Source organism: Phaethon aethereus, assembly GCF_964289735.1.
Source record: "Phaethon aethereus genome assembly, chromosome: 31".
In the NCBI taxonomy this organism is placed as follows: domain Eukaryota; kingdom Metazoa; phylum Chordata; class Aves; order Phaethontiformes; family Phaethontidae; genus Phaethon; species Phaethon aethereus.
Genome location: NC_138607.1, coordinates 1662906 through 1682259, shown reverse-complemented (window position 1 = coordinate 1682259; position 19354 = coordinate 1662906). Strand labels below are relative to the sequence as shown.

The following is a 19354-nucleotide window of genomic DNA, read 5'->3' as shown; positions in this document are numbered from 1 at the left end:
GACCAGGAATGTGGGATGCTCGGGGGGCCCCTATGGATGCAGGGCAGGGATATGGGATGCTCAGGGGGGGCCTATGGATGCAGGACAGGGATATGGGATGCTCAGGGGGCCCCTATGGATGCAGGACAGGGAATGTGGGATGCTCGGGGGGCCCCTATGGATGTGGCACCGGGGATGCCAGATGCATGGGGGTCCCTGTGGGTGCATGCCTGTGTGCAGTGGGTGCCAGGTGCCATCTGCCCCCCCTCACCCAGAGCATCCCGATCCTGACGCCCTCCAAGAAGCCACTGCCAGCACCTGGCACAGTGAGTGCGGCACCCGCGGGCACTGTGGCCGTGGAGTTTGCCCTTCCCAAGCTCACCAAGCTGGTGAAGAGCCCGAGCGCTGCTGAACCGGCACCAACTGCCACATCCACCACAGTGCCACCAGCGGAGCCCAAACGGCCACGCACGACGGTGTCCCGCTTAACAGTGAAGGAAGCGGCAGCTGGCAAAACACTGGTGATGGAGGAGCCGCCAGTGAAACCAGAGGTTCCTGGCATTGCCACCAAGGTGCCAGCAGGTACCAGCACCTGGCTACCAGCTGTGGAGGTGGCAGCACCCAAAGTTACTGTGGGGCTGAGCCTTACTGGTGCAGCACCACCAGCCACTGCCCAAGCCAAGGAGCCAGCATTACGGCTGCCACAGTTGGAGGTGGCCGTGCCAGCATTGCCACTGCCAGCAGCAATGCTGGAGCCCGGTGCAGCCATAAATCAACCCCAAATCAAGCTGGGGGAGGGAGAGACCCCTGGCAGCAGCCATAAGGGTGGGGGAAGCCCAGTGCCAAAAACCAAGCTGCCAAATTTCGGCATGACCCCAGTAGAGGATGAGGACAGGGACGCCGGCACGCGAGGGGTGTTCGCTGGCATGCGTGTCCCCTCCATCGCCATCGCCATCCCCAGTGCCGCTGTGGAGCTGGTCCCTGAGCTCGGCATGCCCAAACCAGAGCCAGCCATCACCGGTGGGAAACCGCAGTTGGAGGTGAAGCTGCCAGCACGGCGGTCAGAGTCGCCACCAGCAGCACCAGCTCGGTTAAGCTTCCCAGCAACAGCAGTGCCATCCATTGATATTGCCGTGCCACGGGTTGATGTGGGTTTGGCATTGAAAACAGATGCCGGTGCCGTGGCAGTGCCGGATGAGGGGGATGCCATGGTGATGCCGGATGTGGCAGCCAGGTTTGCCAAAGGGCTCCGAAAGCTCAGCCTGGAGCTGGAGCCCACAGCACCACTGCCAGTGGTGGAAATTGCCACCCCAGCACGGCTCACCGGGGATGTGCCGGCAACCGGCGCCAAACCCAAAGTCCCCAAATTCACCCTTCCGCGGTTCGGGTTGTCCCTTGCCAAGCTCAAAATGGGCGGCAATGGTAACGGGTATCCCCCGACGTCCCGCAGCACAGCCGCGCCAGCACCGTCCAGCATCACAGTCGCTGGTCCCACGGTGGCCTTAGACCTGGCTTTGGGGACAGTCGGTGCCACAGGTGCTGGAGTCAAGCTGAAGGTCCCCAAATTATCCCTGACACCTTTCGGTGTCAAGGATGGGGACAAGGGTCCCCAGGATGCCAGTGCAGTGATGAAGCTGCCATGGTTGGGAATTGGGGGGCCGGTGGGGGATGATGGGAGGTCAGTGGAACCAGGGTGCCCCAGGACCCCCCGGCTTCAGGTACCGCAGGTAGACATTGCCCTGCCGGCAACAGGCAGCCGGCACGTGCCATCGTTGCCTAAACTCCCCGCTGGGCCAGAGCTGGGAGGCAGGGTGAAGTTGCCAAAATTTGGGGGATCCAGCCCTGATATCCGCATCGGGGGAGACCCAAAAATGATGAGGCGTGGGGGAAGCGCTGAGAGCTTGAGCATTGGCACGGCAGGAAGGAAGATGCCAGAGTCTCCCAGCTCGATCTGGTTGAAGCTGAAAAGCAGGGGGGCAACGGATGGTGGGGGGGTGCAACTGTCGACCCCCCGGTTCACTGTCCCCACTGTGGGTTTCACTGTGCCGGTAAAACAACTGGAGGATCCAGTAAGCCTGAAGACACCAAAACCCACCAGCATGCCGGCGTTGAAGGTGCCTGTGTTGGAGTTGGCACCGCCGGGCATAGATGAGACAGAGGAGACCACCGGGAAGGATATGGCACCGGGACGCCAGTCTAGGGTCAAATTGCCAAAATTTGGCGCAGGTTTTGCTGGGAGCGGGTTGGAAGGTGAGGGGAGGATGAGGATGGGCGGTATGAAGAAGGCAGTGTTGGTGTTGGTGAAGCCGAAGGAGAAAGGAGAAGACAACCGGGTGGTGGACCCCCATCCCCACATCAATGGGGAAGCAGAGGGCAAGGCCCGGCGATGGCGGTGGGTGCCCAGGGTGGGTTTCTCCCCCGGGGGGTCCCCACCAGAGCCCCCCATACTCCAACCCAAAGGGGAGAAGATGCGGTTACCAAATATTGAGCTATCCCCTGGGGACCCTGAATTCAACCAGCAGCCAGTGATGACGGAAGTCACCCCACGCTTGAATTTGGGGGGAGGGGGCGGTTTGGAAACCCCTAAATTTCAGCTGCCTAAGCTGGTGCTGAGCCCCCACCCCTGCGGTGAGCATTGAACCCCCCCCCAAGCATGGGGGTCTTTGGGGAACCCCTGAAGTGGTGACAGGGTGCTAGAGCATCACTTGCTCCCCCAGACCCTCTTTAACCCCATTACTCCCCAAAAAATTCCTAATCTGTCTTCTTTTTGGCAGTGTTTGAAGCTTTTTTGGCCATTTTCCAGGTGTTAATATTAACCGGGGAGGTGGGGGGACAGCGGCATCACCCCCCCCCAGCCCCTTGCTCTTGGCTTGGCCAGAATAAATGTTAACCCCCAAAAAAGCCCTTAAGCATGTCTGTGGAGTCTGGGGAGGGGTTTGGGGGGGGAGGCATGGGTTTGGGGGACCACTGATGGGTTTTGGGAGGCTGGGGATGGGTTTTAGGGGGATGAGGATGGGTTCTGGGGCTGGAAATGGATTTTGGGTGTCTGGCATGGGTTTTAGGGGCCCAGGGATGGGTTTCAGAGGGCTGGGTTATGTGCGGCCGGGGATGAGTTTTGGGGGCCTGGGAATGGGTTTCAGAGGATCAGGGATGGGTTTGGGGGGGCTGGGGCTGGGTTTTGGAGGGTTTAGGATGGATTTTGGAGGACCGGGACTGGGTTTTTGGAGGTTACTCCACCCGGACTGCAGTCCCTAGCACAGGGGAGCGGTTGCTCCTGGGGACAACGTCAGCAACAGAAGGTGTCGTCACGGCAATGCCAGAACCAGCAGTGCTGTTGGGGGCCAGGTTGAGGTGGTTGGGGGTGTCCCAAGCACCCAGTTGGGTGCTGAGTGCGGGGTCACAAGCCCTTGGCGATGAGCCAACCCACCATGGGGACACTGGTGGTGGGTGCCGAGCGCTACGACATGGTGGCCACGGTGGGGAAGGGGACCTTCGGGAAGGTGACCCAGGGCTGGCGGAGGAGCACAGGGGAGATGGTGGCCATCAAGATCCTGAAGAACGAAGGCCACCATGGCCGGGTGGCAAAGAATGAGCTGAGGCTGCTGCAGGCCTTGCGGGAGGTGGACACAGAGGAGTCGCATGTCGTCCGTTTCCTCGAGTCCTTCAGTGATGGTGCCTGTACCTACCTGGTCTTCGAGCTGCTGGAGCAAAACCTCTTTCACTTCCAAAAGCAGAACAACTTCTTGCCATTGCCCGTCCGGCACATCCGTACAATCACAGCACAGGTGCTGGCGGCATTGGTCAAGCTGAAGGAGCTCTCCATCATCCACGCTGACCTCAAGCCAGAGAACATCATGCTGGTGGACCATGCGCGCTATCCTTTCCGCGTCAAGCTCATCGACTTTGGCTCGGCCAGCATCTTCACCGAGGTCCGCCATGTCAAGGAACCCTACATCCAATCCCGCTTCTACCGGGCACCAGAGATCTTGTTGGGGTTGCCCTTCTGCGAGAAGGTGGACATCTGGTCTTTGGGTTGCGTGGTAGCCGAGCTTCACTTAGGTTGGCCACTCTACCCCGGCATCAACGAGTATGACCAGGTCCGCTACATCTGCTCCACCTTGGGGCTACCACGGGGTGAGTTGCTCTGCGCTGCCCGGAAGACACGGTCCTTCTTCCAATGGGTGCCACGTCCCACCAGTTCCTGGCAGCTCAAACCACCAGGCGAAGAGATGGCAAAGCCAACAGAGAGGAGGAAGTATGTCTTCTCCTCGCTGGATCAGTTGGCAGCGGTGAACATCCACCCAGTGTCTTATCCCAGCCAGGAGGCACTAGCTGAGCGCTGTGACCTGCACGGGATGGTGGAGCTGGTCAAGAGGATGCTCACCTGGGATTCGCACGAAAGGATTGTGCCCAGTGCCGCTCTGAAGCATCCCTTCATCTCCTTGCAGCAGGTGAAGTCCAGCTTTGAAGCCACCCAGTACTACCAGCTCTGCCAAGAGGACCTGAGGGCATCCCATAAGGATGTTGGCACAGTCAAGATCTTCCCTGGCATGGAGGAAGGTGCCTTCATCCCCACCGGCCAGTGCAGCATCCAGAAGGCCATCACCCAGATGGATGGGCTCAGCCTGGCTGAGCCGGTTGGGGACACTGGTGACAAAAGCCAGCAGGGCATCTGCCAAGCCCCCATCCCCACCCACTATGACACCCGGCACCGCCAGCATCACCAGCGTCCCAAGACAGAGCCCACTGCCGGTAACTTGATCGTGCTGGGGTCCCCCAGCAGATGGGAGCAGCGCGGCCACCACAATGGCGGCATGGTCTTTGGTGGGATCACAGAGCAGGACCTGCCTGGAAGACCGTACACCTTGCCCCATGCCAAGGTATGGCCACAGGGTTGGGGGCTCATGCAGGGACTGGGGGTTCCTGGGTGTGGGTGCTCCTGGGCATGAATGCTCTGGGGCGCTGTGTGCTTGGGGTCCCTTGGGTGCTTTGTGTCCTCCAGGTGCTTTGGATCCCTGGATGCTCGAGGTCCCTGGTGCCCCCATCACGGGTGCTTAGGGTCCCTGGATGCTTAGTGTCCCTGGTGCCCCACATCATGGATGCTCAGGGTCCCTGGGTGTGCCAGGCCACCACAAAGGGATGGGGACTCCACCCATGGGTGCCATTCACCCCCTCCCTATGCTTCTCCCCACCGCAGCGAGCTCCGGTGACGCAGCGTGACCCCAAGCCACAACCCATCCCTGAGGATGGGCTCTGGGGACCAGGTTGGGACCTCCCTGCTATACCTGGCATGCTCCTCCCGGCACAGAGCCGGCAACATCCACAGCACCGCTGAGCCGCCACGGCAACCCTGGCAAACACCCTGGCAGCCAAGAGCTCACCAAAGACCCTCCTCTTCCTCACCTTCGGTCACCCTGACCAGCAAAACCCGGCTCCACGCTGGTAGACAAGAATGTAGCCAGGGATGCACCAAGATGTGTTGTGCCGGATGCTACCGGCACTGGTTCTTGCAAGGATCCCCCAATAAATGGTTTGCCAATGGCCAAGCACTTGACCTGACTCTTTGCTGTGATGGGTTTGGCAGTGCCAAGACTCAAGGGGCGTCCCAGCTTCCCTTTCAGTGCTGGCACAGTATTTGGCAAAGGTCCGGTGCTCTCCCATCACTGCAGTACAGAGGACACCTGCCCCCCCACCAATAACAGCAATGCAAAGTCCAGAAAATTGCTTTTTTTTCTGTTTTTTTCCCCAAATTGGAGCAGGGCGGCCAGATTCGGCACTGCCAGAACCTCTGGTTCACTGGTGGTCCGTTCCCCAGCACCTAATGGGAGCCGCAGAAGCTCTCCCACCGCTCGGCATCGCCGATGTCAGCGCTGTACTGGGAGCTCCAATCCCGCTCAAAAACTGCCTGCAGCTGCTCCCGGATTGTGCTGGTGCTGGCAGCAGTGCCAGTGGTGGTGCTGGCACCAGTTCGGCTCACCGTCTGGTTCACCACCAGTGCCGATCCCGCCGTCCGCACGAAGTAGTCACCAGACCAGTTGGATGTCCCTGCAAGATTTGGTGGGGGGGGAACACACCCCAAAAAACACCCCCAAGCCATCGTCAGCAGCAGCTGACGGTGACTCACATGCTGGCACCGCCGCTTGCACCACACTCACCAATATAGGCTGCCTTCTCCGTCACCATGTACTTGTTGTGGTTCACCCGGGCGTAGGGGATCTGGGCTTGCGCTGCACTTGCCGGCACCATGAAAAGCCGCTGCGGGAAGCGAGGAAACGTTCACCCATTGAAAGATCTCCCGCCAGCACGCTGCAGTCACACTGCGATACCCACCACCTCCACGCTGTAGCGGGTCCGATTATCAGCGACGGCGGCGAGGGATTTGAGGAAGGGGAACATCGTCACTTTGCTGTGCCGCCAACAACCCACCAACAATCGAACCTCGACCCGGCGTTCAAAGACGGCTTTCCGCAGCCGGTTATCGATCGCTGGCCAAAATCTGGGAAGGGAAAGCTGTTAGGCATCACTGGTGCCAGCAAGCCAGGGTTGTTATAGGACCATACGAACCTTTGGGGGTGGGAGAATTCGGTGGTGGGTAGGTAGCTCATCACCGCGATGTCCACGAAGTCCTCGGCGGCATCAATGACATTGAGGAGGGCGCTGAGATCCTGAGTCCGACCAGCGGCACAGAAAGCCGGTGGGGAGCTCTGCCAGAATCATCAGAGATGGATCAAGCACCAGCACAGCCGACCCTCAGCACCAGGAAAACCAGCCGCAGTGGATCAGGGACATACCGAGAAGTAGACAGCGGCATCGGTGTCATTGAGCTTCAACTCCAGTGGCGTCTCCATATTGAAGGTGGTGGAATAATTTGCTGGCCAGGGTACTGGGATGGAAGCACCGGGAACGCCAAGAGACCAGTAAGCTTCAAAAATTTTGCCTAAATCTTTGGCCAAGCAACTGCAGTTGTAGATGGCAGCGCCGAGCTCCTTCACCTGTGGCGAGCAGCACAGTGGCACTGTCACATCACCAGGCAGTCCTGTCATCCCTCTCCAATGCCCCAAGTCCCATCTTATGGCATTGAGCATCCCTTGATTGGGATAGTGACAGGGATGGTGATGGGGGGTTGGTTTTGGGATAGCCCTGGCACCGTTTGGCACAGGTTTGGCACCATCTGGTGGTATGAAGGTGCTGCCACGCTCCTCACCTGAGTCAAAGACCTCCAGTCCATGTTGGCACTCCCAACGTAGAGGTGGGTGCCATCAACAAGCCAAAACTTGGTGTGCAACACGCCACCAGTGAGCCGTGGCATATCAACGGTGCGCACCACAGCACCTGCGTGACCATGAGTTGGATGTCTCCCACTCAAAATGCCCCAAAAACCCCAATTTGGGGGTTTTTCCATCACTCACCGCTCTGCTCCAGTGCTTGGAGATCATTCAGGGGCGATTTTGACGACGGGTGGCTGACGGCAATTCGGACGGTGATGCCACGCGGGGATAATTGGAGGAGTTCCTCCAGGATTTGTTCACCCTGAATCAGCACACGGATTGAGGCCAAAAAAAGCAGAAATTATTAAAAATTATGGGAAGGTGAGAAAATGGCAGCCGGCACCAGGCTCAAGTGCCAGAATTGCAGCTGTGCCACGTGTGCCGGTGCAGACCTGGGCAGCAGAGGGTTCGTGTGTCCGTGTGTCCTCGTTGGTCATGGTCCAGTAGAAGGAGGCAATGTCCAGGCTGTGGGTGACAGTCCCCAAGAGGTTCATCCACGTGGAGAAGGTGGATGGATTCAACACAGAACTGTCACTGAAGGTCATTCCCTCTGGGATGCTCTCCACCAGGACAATTCTAAGGTGGAAATTTGTCAGCGCCGGCACCGGTGAGATTGTAGCGCCAGGATGCCAAGGGTCTTGGGGGAGCGTCACCCCCCATAAGCTCATCTTACCGGCACGTGTCACCGCAGGATCCGGCGTCACCGCTGGCATCGCCACGGAAGGCTGAGCTCAGCCAGAGATTGAAGAAGAGGAGGAAGATGAGGATGAAGAGGGTGAGGAGGACAGCGGAGAGCAACGTGCCACAGGAGCACTGGGATGGGCAGGGTGCGTCAGCGCCCCAAAATTAAGGAATAAATTAAATTATGTGGTTTAAAACTACCCCAACATTGGTGGGATCCAGCAAGGGATGGCACTGGACCCAGCTAGCACCAAAGCTGACCCCCATAGACCGAGGAGACTTACCTTCAGTGGGAAGCGGGTGGGCTGCGCCCCTCGGTCCTCCAGTGGGTCCAGCTGTGATAGGAGGCAGAGAATCCCAGTGGGGGGGACCCTGAACCAGGGTGAGGGCTGCTTTGGGGGTAAAACCCACCCCAAAATGCCCAAGGTCCCCAGGGAAAAGTGTCCCCCCCCATATTGCTGGGCATCCCCACAGGGTGCAGGGTTCTGGGTGAAATAGGGGGCATGGGGTGCCCCAGGTTGGGGTTGTGAGGTGCTGGGGCAGGGCAGGGGCCTATGGGGCACCCCAATTTGTGATTTTAGGGTTCCAGGATGGGGCAGGGAGCTAAGGGGTGCCCCAGTTTGGGGTTGTAGGCCACATACCTGCTTGTAGGTGCCATCGGGCTTCATCCCGGCGTGACGCTGGAACAAAATGAACTGGATTTCTCTTGACGTGCCTGGACAAGCAAGACACCCCAGGGTGCGGCACAGCTGGTATTTCTGGGGTACGGATAAGGGGAGAGACCCCAAAAAAACGTGCGGGGCAGAGGCTTTCCCAGCTGACTCACAGGATCGGGATGCTCACGCGCTCTGACCCTTTGGGGGCGGGGAGGGGAAGTGCCCGGTCCTCCCCACCCCCGCCCCCATTTGGGCTGATCCCCCACTGGGAACCGGGTGGGGCACCCCAATTTTGGGGCGCAAACACCTCCCACCACGCTGGGGACCCTCCCCTGTGCCTCAGGGACCCCACAAAAAGGGGGTGCTCGGCCCCAGGGATCAGCCCCCCCCAGACCCTGCCCTGTGCTTGGGAAGGGGTTAGGGCTGGGGGGGGGTAAGTTCTGTGGAGGGTTACGCTCGGCCTGGTGCCACCCCCTTGGTTCAGCTGAATTGAGGGGGGGGGCAGGACTGTGTTGCCGGTTTAAGATGGTGCGTAGGGACGGACTTAGGGCCAGGGTGATGTTTAGGGGTCGTTTAGGGCCAGGGACATATTTGTATATTTATCTCGGGGGTTGGACTGGATGACCTTTAAAGGTCCCTTCCCACTCAAACTAGTCTATGGTTCAGGGCCGGGTTTAGGGCCAGGGCTCGGCTTAAGGCCGAGGTTAGGGCCAGGGACATATTTAGGGCCAAGTTAAATAGCGAGGGACGTACTTAGGACCGGGTTTAGTACCAGGGTTATATTTGGGGCCGGGTCTAGGGCCAGGGCCGGGCTCGGGGCCAGGAACCCACTCAAGGTTGCGGCTCCCGGGGGTGACCGGTGCCCCCCGCCCTCCCCGGTCCCCCCCGTACCGGAGACGGCGGCGTCCGCGGGGGGAGCTGTTGCCGGAGCCGTCCGCGTGGGGGCGCCCTCAGTCCTCCAGCGCTCTATGGCCGCCCCTCCCTTTTCCCCCACGCCGTGCCGCCGCTGCCTAGAGCGGCCCCCGCCCCAGCGCGCGCGACTGGCGGAGCGCGGGGCCGGCCGGCGAGGTCACTTCCGGCGCTCCGTGACCGGTATTTCCGCTGGGGCCCTGCCCGGCGGCGGCGGCGGGATGGGGCGCGGCGGGAGCGGAGAGGTTGGGGGCGGGGCGGGGCAGGGAGGGTCTATGGGGCAGGAGGAGGGGGCAGGAGAGAAGGGGAGGGGGAGGGGATGTGGGGCAGGAGGACGGGGCAGGGTGGGCGTGCGGGGCAGGCGGGAAGGGGAGGGTGTGCGGGGCAGGCGGGGGGGGGCAGGAGGGAAGGGGAGGGGGTGCGGGGCAGGCGGAGGGGGGCAGGAGGGAAGGGGAGGGGGTGCGGGGCAGGCGGAGGGGACGGGGGGGCAGGAGGGAAGAGAAGGGGGTGCGGGGCAGGAGGAGGCGGCAGGAAGGACGGGGAGGGGGTATGGGGCAGGAGGGAGTGGGGGCAGGGAGGGTGTGTGGGGCAGGAGGAGGGGGCAGGGGGGCAGCAGCCACCCCGTGCCAGCCGTCAGAGGGGCCAGGCGGCCGCTCTCACCCGGCAGGCTGCTCCCGGCGCTGCTGCCTAGCCCTGTGCCCACGTCCAGCTTCTCCACCATGGTGTCCGTCACGATGGGTAAGGGGCACTTCCCACCCCACGAGCGCGCCACACTGCCCCGCTCTCCCCTCCACCACCCACAATTGCCGTTAAATTGCTCTAAATCGCTCTTAAATTGTGTATTTTCATCCCGGAGACCACACGCCCCACATCCCCAGCCCCGCTGCCATCCCGGGAGCATAAATTCACACTCTGACCACCCACGTGTGAACGAGGAGGGCAAGGAGCAAGGGGGTGATGCTTGCTTGATGCCCACAAGGTGTGGGCACCCCCCACCCATGGGTGCAATGAGCAGCTCTAGTCTCAGCACCATGATCCCGTTAATCGCAAGACGACAGCTGCGAATGCCCGGAATGAGCCTCTTGGTCGGCGCCTGCTGAAATCCAGGCGACCGCCCCACCCCTTTTTCCATATACACTTAGTTTTTCCTTTTCTGTGGCTTTTTTTTAGCAACATCTGAATGGATCCAGTTTTTCAAGGAAGCCGGGATCCCTCCAGGCCCTGCTGTCAACTATGCTGTTATGTTTGTGGATAACAGGTGAGGTCAGCAATGAGGCGGCACCTTTTCATTGCATCACAGAGGGAAAATAGCACCAAAAGATACCCTTGGTGAAGGGGAAGGAAGGAGTTAACCGATTATCCCACTCTTAATTAGTTACATTAGCTATTTATCTGTGGTGAACTTTTTTTTTCATTATTGGTACTGTTTCTGTGAGGGCGGTGGTGTCCAAACCCAGGTTGGGGTTGTCATGGTGCACCTCGCTCAAGGCTTAATTAATCAGAGCTTGTAATGAGGGGAGACCTCTTTAAGCTCAGTCTTTCCTCACCACAGGATCCAGAAGAACATGTTGATGGATCTGAACAAGGAGATCATGAATGAGCTGGGTATCACAGTGGTGGGAGACATCATCGCCATCCTCAAACATGCCAAAATCGTGTACAGGCAGGTACGGTAAAGGCTTACCGGCATGGGTAAAGCCTCATTTGTCTCCGAAGAGTCTGAGGGAAAAACCTTCCTCTGTGGCTTTTTCCTTCAGGAGATGTGCAAGGCAGCCACCGAATCGCTCTGCCCTGGCTCCCCCAACGTTCAAGCCGAACTGCGTCGCAACGCCAACAGCGGTGAGCGCGGGCGGGAGGTTTCTAGGAGAGTAAATCCTCTCACCTGATTAATGAGGTTCATTAATTATCTTGAAAGTGAAGGGCTCAAATGATGGCTGCCTTCCCCATGATCCCGGGGAAGGACTGGTCTTTAATTTAGCCGACAAGACGGACACTTGTTGCACTTGCCAAAGCCCCTCGGGGTTTAAAACCTCTCCCTCACTGCGCCGTCCTCCCCTTCCAGCCGCCAGCCGGATGATCACCAACAGCTTGAGCAGAGACTCACCTCCCACCACCCCACTCCGACAACGGCCTCACGCCTCCAAAATCTCCATCACCGTCTCCAACAAACTGGCCGCCACAAAGGCAGGTAGGGAGGGCGATGGATCCTGGCAGAAATAATGCCAAAAGTTGCTTTCTCCTTTCTGTTTCCCATTAAACACCCTCCCTCAGTTGAATTTTAACAGCCGCTTTGGATATAGCTACAGATTTTTTTGAGCTAATCACACAACATCCTTGTCTCTGAAACGGAGAGACATGGATTTGAGGGGTGGAGCCCTTGGTGGCTAAGGAATTGGACAGATGGTTGCAATCTGGCTCAGTGTCTGGGTGAAGACCAGTGATGAGCAGGGTCCTTCAGGGGGTCCGTACTGGGACCAGTATGATTTAACATCTTTGTCGGGGACACGGACAGTGAGATCAAGTGCACCCACAGACGGTTTGGGGGTGACCCCAAGCTGAGGGCGGGGGGAGGTTGATGCTCCAGAGGGAAGGGATCCATCCAGAGGAACGGTGACAGGCTGGAGATGGGGGGCTGTGCCAACCTCGTGAAGTTCAACAAGACCAAGTGCAAGGTCCTGCACGAGCAGGTCCAGAGGAGGCCACAATGGAGATCGGGGGGGCGGGCTGGAGCACCTCCCTTACAGGCTGAGAGAATTGGAGTGGTTCATCGAGAGGAGAAGGCTCCAGGGAGACCTTAAAGCAGAAGGCAGGGGCAGTGCTTGCAGGGGACTACAGGAAAGGTGGGGGGGCTCTTTATCAGAGGGTGCAGAGACAGGGTGAGGGACAACAATGTTAAACTAGAAGAGGGGAGATGTCCATTAGAAATTCTTGACTTGTGGGACATGGGAACAGGCTGCCCAGAGAAGATGTGGGTGCCTCCGCCCTGGGACTGTTCAAGGCCAGGTTGGACGGGGCTGGGAGCAACCTGGTCTAGTGAGAGATTTCCCTGCCCACGGCAGAGGGTTGATGGTCTTTAAGGTCACTTCCAGCCCAAATGATTCTGTGATTTTGTGGTTGGGAGTAGCTAGAGACAGGGGGGCAGGGTGTTTGCAGAGCCCCAGCACTGCAGGAGCCATCTGTTGGTGCCAAAGCAGGCAGTCGCAGAGCTCGCTCGAGCCTGGGATTGTGCCCCCGTTCTCATAAAACCCTTCCACCCCCTAAGGCTTCTTGCAGTGAGCTCTCAATTTGCTTTTCCTTCATCCCACCAGGTTTGTGTGACGCGGCAGATGAAAATCCAACGGTCCCGGTTAAACGCCGACGGGTGACGGCAGAAATGGAAGGGAAGTACATCATCAACATGCCCAAGGGCACCACGCCAAGGACAAAGAAAATCCTGGAGCAGCAAGCAGCCAAAGGTACCAGTGAGGGGTTTTGATCTTCATTTCTTCTTCCAGAAGCCCACTTTAGTCCCAATTTAGCCTGTTGTTAGAAATCCCATGAAGATTTTCATGTCTAGAGAGCTCTTGGGTAGAAGTTGTTTTATTCCAAGGATATATTAACTCACAGCGAGCTGTAAAGGTTTTGCTCACATCCATTTAAGCCTCAGGAAGGAGGGGCAGGTGGCTGTTCACACACCTTTATCAGGTGGATTTTATTTGGCTGGGTGCCCTGATGGTAGGATGGGGTTGAAAGGCTACAAGCCCTTGGCACTGACCCAGCATAGCTTCATTTTTCCGGGGAGACCTCAAAAAACCCCACGTTTTCTTGAAAACTGCAGGTCTGCAGAGAACGTCCGTCTTCAATAGGCTGGGAGCTGAGGCAAAAGCAGACACGACCACAGGAGGGAAGGTGAGAGGATGCGGGTTTTCAGCTGCAGCTCCATTTAGCTGTCACATTCAGCAGCTGTGCCAAACCCACCAAGATCCCGAAATGAGGGACCTCTCCCCAGAAATTATTTTGGGATTTGCAGCCACCCACTCATTGCGGAGGGGCTGAAGGAACCTTCAAATAACTGGAAAATGGTGGGGAAATACCGGAGAAAAGCAGGAGGGAACCACCAGAGGCAAGCAGATACCCAGTCCATGGGTGATCCCCATCTGCGGTTCTATGTTGACCCCTTTAATGGGGGATACAGGAGGTTTTTTCTCTCCTATGGAGGCAAAAACCTCAGCATGGAAGTCTTGGGGTGTAAGCCAAGTTGCAGACTCAGCCACTCAAGAAAATAAGAGGGAATGTGATTTTATGTGTGATTTATAGACCTGTTATTTAATTGCTGGAGGCAGCGTTTTGCATCATTACATCTGAAAACGCTGCGCGGGTGAGGTCAGCGTCCATCTTGCCTCTGTCACAGTGGCAGAATTCAGGGGGCGAAGGGGAAGGGCAGGGTAAATTGAGCACCTGAAGTGGGGGTGCGGGTGCTGACAGGCTCTCCCCCCATGTCCCCCAGCCCACAGGGGTCTTCAGCAGACTAGGTGATGCCTTGGGGACCGATGGGGACAAAGCCACTGACAGCGACGATGACTGCTCTGTCCTCCAGTATGCCGGTGTCCTAAAAAAACTTGCCAAACCTCCCCGTAAGGAAAGCACTGAACCGGGAGGGACCATCAAGGCAAAAGCCACCAGTTCGGAAGCCAAACCAGTCACCGTCACCGCCGCCATCCAGCGGCTTAGTCACAGGAACACCACTGCTATCCGTATGGGGGTGAAACCGCAACCTGTGGCATCCAAAATTGGTGTCATCGGTATTGCTGCGGTGCCGGTCGAAGCCCAGGACGGCGACGTCACCAGCACGAAGGATAAAAGTGAACCTGAATTTCGGGTGACGATCAAAAGGACCTGGGGATGCGGGAAGGTGAGCAGCACCAGCGAGACCCCCAGCGCTCAGATGGACAATGCCGGCACCATTAGTGTCTTTAAACGGCTGGGGAAGAAACCGGATTGATCCCACAGCTTCTTCCCACACCGGATGAGTCGTCCCAATGGTTTTTCGCTTGTCCCATCCCCTCCTGACAGTCGCCTGCTGTCCTCCAGCCCATTTATTCATCCCCAAGAATGGCAAAGTCTCATCTTACCTTCCTCCTTGCTAACATGGGGGAAAAAGCGCTAATCCCATGGGGAGACACAATCCCACAGGGAAACACTAATCCCGTGGGAAAACAGCAGAGGGAAAAGGGGAAAAGCCCTTCCAACAGATTTCCTGCCTGCTGCACATCCCTGCCTGCCCCTGCCTGCAAAGCCAGCAGGTGCAGGGACAGATCGTTGCTCTCCATCTCCTACTGGCACCAAAACCTGTTTATTTTCTCCCATATTTTTCCCTCCTCTGCAGGATCTTCCCTGTATTTAGGAATTCAGACCTGGAGAACTCCATACAGAGGGTGGGGTATTCCCTATTTCTGTTTTTTTTCCTGTATTTAGGAATTTGCATCAAAACTACTCCATAAATAATCATTACGGAGTGGTGGCTTGCTGCAGGGATTCTTAATTTTTAAGGATTTCAGAGCAACCTCCAAAAATAAAAAACTAAAAGCTTCAAAGAAATTCCTCGGGGGCTCAAAAAAATCCCAAAATTGCCTTAATGTAAGCAACACCTTCAATCTGCTGCTCATGGTTTTAGGCTCGAGCTCATCCTGCCACAAAACCTAAAATGGCCGCTATGGCATTTTACCAAAATTATTTATTTCCCCCCAGATTTATTTTTGATGACATCACCTGGGATGTCTTCACCCTGCACCTGTCTGGCATTGCTGGAAACCCTGAAAAGACATTTTTTCTCCACAAAATAAAGTCAACGGGGGTGGAGGCAGCTGCAGGGTAAGTCAGGGCCATAACAGTGAATCTTTTTTAATAAGAAAAACCACTAATGTCTTTGTTTTACCCTATTTTCGGAGGTTTTCTTTGCGCTTTGGGCGTTTGGTGTGTGAAAATGAGTGGTTTTTCCCAATTTTTGGCTTTCTACATTGCCCACCAGGGAGCTTTTTGCAATAAAGTGTGGAAATGGCTCTGTTTGGTGTCAGTTGAGCCCCCCAACCTGTGTCTGGGACCCCCCCAAAACCACCCCAGCGTGCTGAGACTGGAGCTGCTCAATGCACCAATGGGTGGGGGTGCCCGTGCCTTCTGGGTCTCAAGCAAGCATCACCCACTTGCTCCTCGTCCTCCTCGGTCACGCGTGGGTGGTCAGGGTGTGAATTTATGCAAATGAGAGCGGCACTGGGAGGTCCCGCTGCCCCCCCGCAGGCTGGGGGGACGCCGCCGAGCCAGAGGCGCATGCGCGTTGGGAGGCGGGCGCGCCCCGCCCATTTCTCGCCCCTCCGCGCAGGCGCGATGCCTCTTCGCCGCATGCGCAGTCGGAGGCGGCGGCGCAGCGCCTGCGCAGTGCGGCCCCGGGCAGGCGAGCGGGGTCCTTCCCTCTCCGTCCCCCCCTCGACCCCCCCTCCACCTCCTCCCCGTACGTCTCCGCTTCCTGCGTGCGTGGGCCCGGAGCGGGCGGGGTATCCGGGAGCGCGGGCGCCGTCGAGGCTGATAAAGCGGAACGGGGCGGGAGGGGGGGGGGAGAGCCTCACCGCTACCGGGATGAACGACGGCAGCCGGCTGGGCCTGCGGCGTCCATGACAGGTGAGGCGCCGGCCCTGCTTCCCCCCTCACCCTGCGCCGCGCAATGGGCTCGCCCGCCCCCCGCTGGGCGCCGCGCGGAACGCACCACCCGCACCTTCTCCGCTAGGGGTGCGTGGCACCGCCCCCCCTTTGCGCCGCCGAATGGACCCGCCCGTCTCCTGAGGGTCTCCGCGGGGACCGCACCACCTACGGGGGGGGGGAGCGCACCCCCCCATGGGGCTGTTATGCGCCCGCCCGGCGCGGGGCAGGGAGCGAACCACCCGCCGCCGGGGGGGACAGGGACGGACTGCAGTGTCCTGCAGGGACTGGACTGGGCTGAACTGAGCTGAGCTTGGGCGGGGGGGCGGCTCTGTCCTAGGAGTGACTGGACTGGGGGCGTCCGTGCAGGCTGGGGGGCCTGTCCTAGGGGCCTGAGATGGGTCTGACTGATAGGCTTAGAGGGGCCCTGGCAGGCCTGGGGGGGTCAGGAGGGCTTGGGGGGTGGTTTATCCAGGGGGGATGACATGGGGGGGGGTCTGTCTTAGGGCCTTGGCAGGCTTGGGTGGAGGGCTGGCAGTCTTTTGGGGGGGCTGGCCCAAGAGGTGAGGTGGGGGGGCTCAAGCAGGCGGGGGGGGGGGGTAATCCTAGGGGTTTGATCTGGGGAGCCCTGGCAGGCTGGAGGGGCTCTCCTAGGGCCCTAGCAAGCTGGGGCGGGGGGGGTGGGGCTGGCAGGCTTGGAGGGCCCTGTCCCAGGGGACTGAGGTGGGGAGGCTCCTTGTCGGCCTCTCGGGTTTGGGGGTTGTCTCTCACCTGGAGGTTGTTCTGCCAATGCAGAACAAGGTTTGGAGGCTCTCTGCAGACTGAGGCATCCCTGCTGGGTGGGGAGCAGCAGCACTGGAGGACCCATCCCCCTCCCCAGCAACCCCCTGAGCAAGCCCAGCTGAGGGCTTTGACCCCACATAAGTAACAACTGCAGCCCCCTGCCTGCCTCCGCAGCTGGGGGGGATGGTACCCAGCACCCCCACACACTCCTCTGGAGAAGGGGGCTTGGGCTGTGCTGTTCCGTGGCTTTCCACACTGAAACCTTTCAAAACTTCTCTGAAAGCTCCTCACTGCTTGTCTCGGGGACAGGATGCACGCTGCCACACTTCGAGATGCAAATCTGCTACAACACCGCTTCACAGCTGGTTTAAATGCGCCTGAAATGGGGCGCTTTTGGTGGTTTTTTATTGCCACTTTACGGTGCGTGCCTGAAACCGCTCTCACGGTGACTGTGGGGCTGTCAGGATCCCTCGGTGGCGGATATAATCCCCATCCATCATTGGAAATAACCATAATGAGCAGGGCTCAGAGAATGTGTGTAATGACTGCTGCTCATTCCCACTACTCATTAGCTGTCAGGATCATGTTAAAAGTCCACTGGTGCCTGCAGGAACAAGGAGGGGACCATGACGGTGTTTGAAGCTTCAAGCTGCTGGCAGTTCCTGAATCACAGTTCTCCCACTGTCATAATTATCCTTAAGCACACACAAAAAGTGATGGTTTGGGTTGGTTTGTTTTTTTTTAAACCAATACCTTTTTTTTTTTTTTTTGGTATTGCTGTTGAAGGATGACTCGGTGTCAGCTCGGAGAAGTCTGCAGGCTCTGGGTTCAAGAGCCTCGCCATCCCATACTTTGCACAAAAATATAATCAAAGGTTAGGTACAACCAACTGAAGGCTTTTAATTGCAGACAGGGTAATTTGCGCAGCATAGAAACAAGCCCTGGATGCAAACAGGCGATGCCCAGACTTCGCTGAAAACATCTTTGCTCAGCTGCTGGGTTTGAAGGCTCGTAGCATCCTGACTGTGTTTTACCGCGCTCTGATGCCACAAATTCGCTGGATCCTCTCTGCTCTGGTGACACTTGGCCACAGGATGACCCAATCCCAAAACACTGCAACCTCCATCCCCGTCAAACAGCTTGTTTAGGGACTGTTTTTCATAATTTAGGAGGGTTTTTTTATTAAAGCCTCTTGTGATCTCATTTGCATCCATGGTCCGGATACCTCGTGGGATACTTGTGGCAGGCTTAGCCTCTCCAGGCCAGCTCCAAAATCAATTAGAGCCCATTGCGCAGCAAGGTTTTTATTTCCTTTTTAATTACTATCAACAAGCTCTTTGCCGGAGTCGGGCTAGGATTGGATCCATCTGGAGATCGACCCTTCAGCAGCAGGAGAAATGTTAGCTCTGTGCACTGCCAGGTCCTACCTGTATTTGGTCTGCCAGATCTGCCTAGCAGCCTACCCCAAGTCCTTGTCCACTGCTGGGTGAGCGGGGGAGTCTCGGGGCGAAGCAGAGTCCCCAAAATCCTCCTCCCCATCTGGGATTGCAGGAGCATCCTGGGATGCTTGCAGGGGGGATGGTTTCCCATCAGGAAGGCACAGGCAAATTTACAGGAGCGAGGAAGAGAAATTCTTTCCCTCCCACCCACTGTGCTTCCCTTTGGAAACCCCCTTGTCCCTGCAGCAGAGAGAGCTTTAAAGGTGAGATTGAAGGTTTTAAAACTAGGCTGGAGTTTGGGAGTTAGGCAGGCACTGGGATTGATCCGGAGGGATTGCAGGGGAGTGGGAGCTCCATCGGCATAACACGATGTCCGAGGAATTCGTCTTGGGCTGCTCTGGCTCTTGCCTTGCTTTGGATGCAGCCAGAAAAACCCAAACCCTTGCACCCACCCATAAGTTTGCGGGCTTGGGTTTTATTTTACCCTGATTAAAGCCAGCGGATGGGGGGAGCAGCAAGCCCAAGGTGACTGTCGTGGGGGACAATCTCCAGCCACCACAGGGACGTGGTATGTCCCTTTGTCCCGTCACCTCCCATCGCTTTGCGCAGCGGGATTTCGGAGCCTGGGGAGTTAATCCTGTCAGGTGACTCCGATTAATTTTTCTCTAGCTGTTTGTTTTGCAAGGGACCATGCCCCCCTGCAAGCTTGTCCAACCCTCCCGAGGCTTTTTAATCCCTCATCGCACGGCAGCCAGGTAAAGGGACGATGCCGACAAACCTGCTCCATCCCGGCATCTCCAGGTTTGCAAGGCTACCACGCTGATTTTTAATTTTGGGGGGGGTTCCTTTTTTTGAGAAACTGGTGCAGCAAAGGAGTTTTTAATTGGCACGTGGGGGTGGCTTCATGTGGAAACCAGTTGCCTCCTCTCGAGGGAGAGGAAAGGAGAGTGTCAGAAGCTTTGACAACTTG

The 19354-nt window shown here is 57.8% G+C and overlaps 3 protein-coding genes across 3 annotated transcripts; 2 read left to right on the top strand and 1 right to left on the bottom strand.

Annotated features, from left to right (window-relative positions):
• Positions 1 to 3407: 3407 nt before the first annotated feature.
• Positions 3408 to 5314, top strand: HIPK4 (homeodomain interacting protein kinase 4; the record flags this gene model as incomplete). Its single annotated transcript, XM_082012103.1, has 2 exons — positions 3408 to 4859; positions 5177 to 5314. 2 exons carry the CDS (start codon positions 3408 to 3410, stop codon positions 5312 to 5314), a joined length of 1590 nt encoding a protein of 529 aa, XP_081868229.1.
• Positions 5315 to 5764: 450 nt separating this feature from the next.
• On the bottom strand, positions 5765 to 8596 carry PLD3 (phospholipase D family member 3; the record flags this gene model as incomplete). The annotated part of the gene is made up of 11 exons (XM_082012030.1): positions 5765 to 6024; positions 6135 to 6234; positions 6310 to 6475; positions 6544 to 6683; positions 6771 to 6971; positions 7184 to 7311; positions 7389 to 7509; positions 7640 to 7823; positions 7921 to 8087; positions 8213 to 8263; positions 8570 to 8596. 11 exons carry the CDS (start codon positions 8594 to 8596, stop codon positions 5798 to 5800), a joined length of 1512 nt encoding a protein of 503 aa, XP_081868156.1. The 3' UTR covers positions 5765 to 5797.
• A 1616-nt stretch (positions 8597 to 10212) lies between these two features.
• On the top strand, positions 10213 to 14474 carry LOC309414745 (uncharacterized protein C19orf47 homolog; the record flags this gene model as incomplete). Its single annotated transcript, XM_082012116.1, has 8 exons — positions 10213 to 10231; positions 10664 to 10751; positions 11046 to 11160; positions 11251 to 11332; positions 11556 to 11681; positions 12802 to 12948; positions 13311 to 13381; positions 13980 to 14474. 8 exons carry the CDS (start codon positions 10213 to 10215, stop codon positions 14472 to 14474), a joined length of 1143 nt encoding a protein of 380 aa, XP_081868242.1.
• Between the last annotated feature and the right edge of the window lie 4880 nt (positions 14475 to 19354).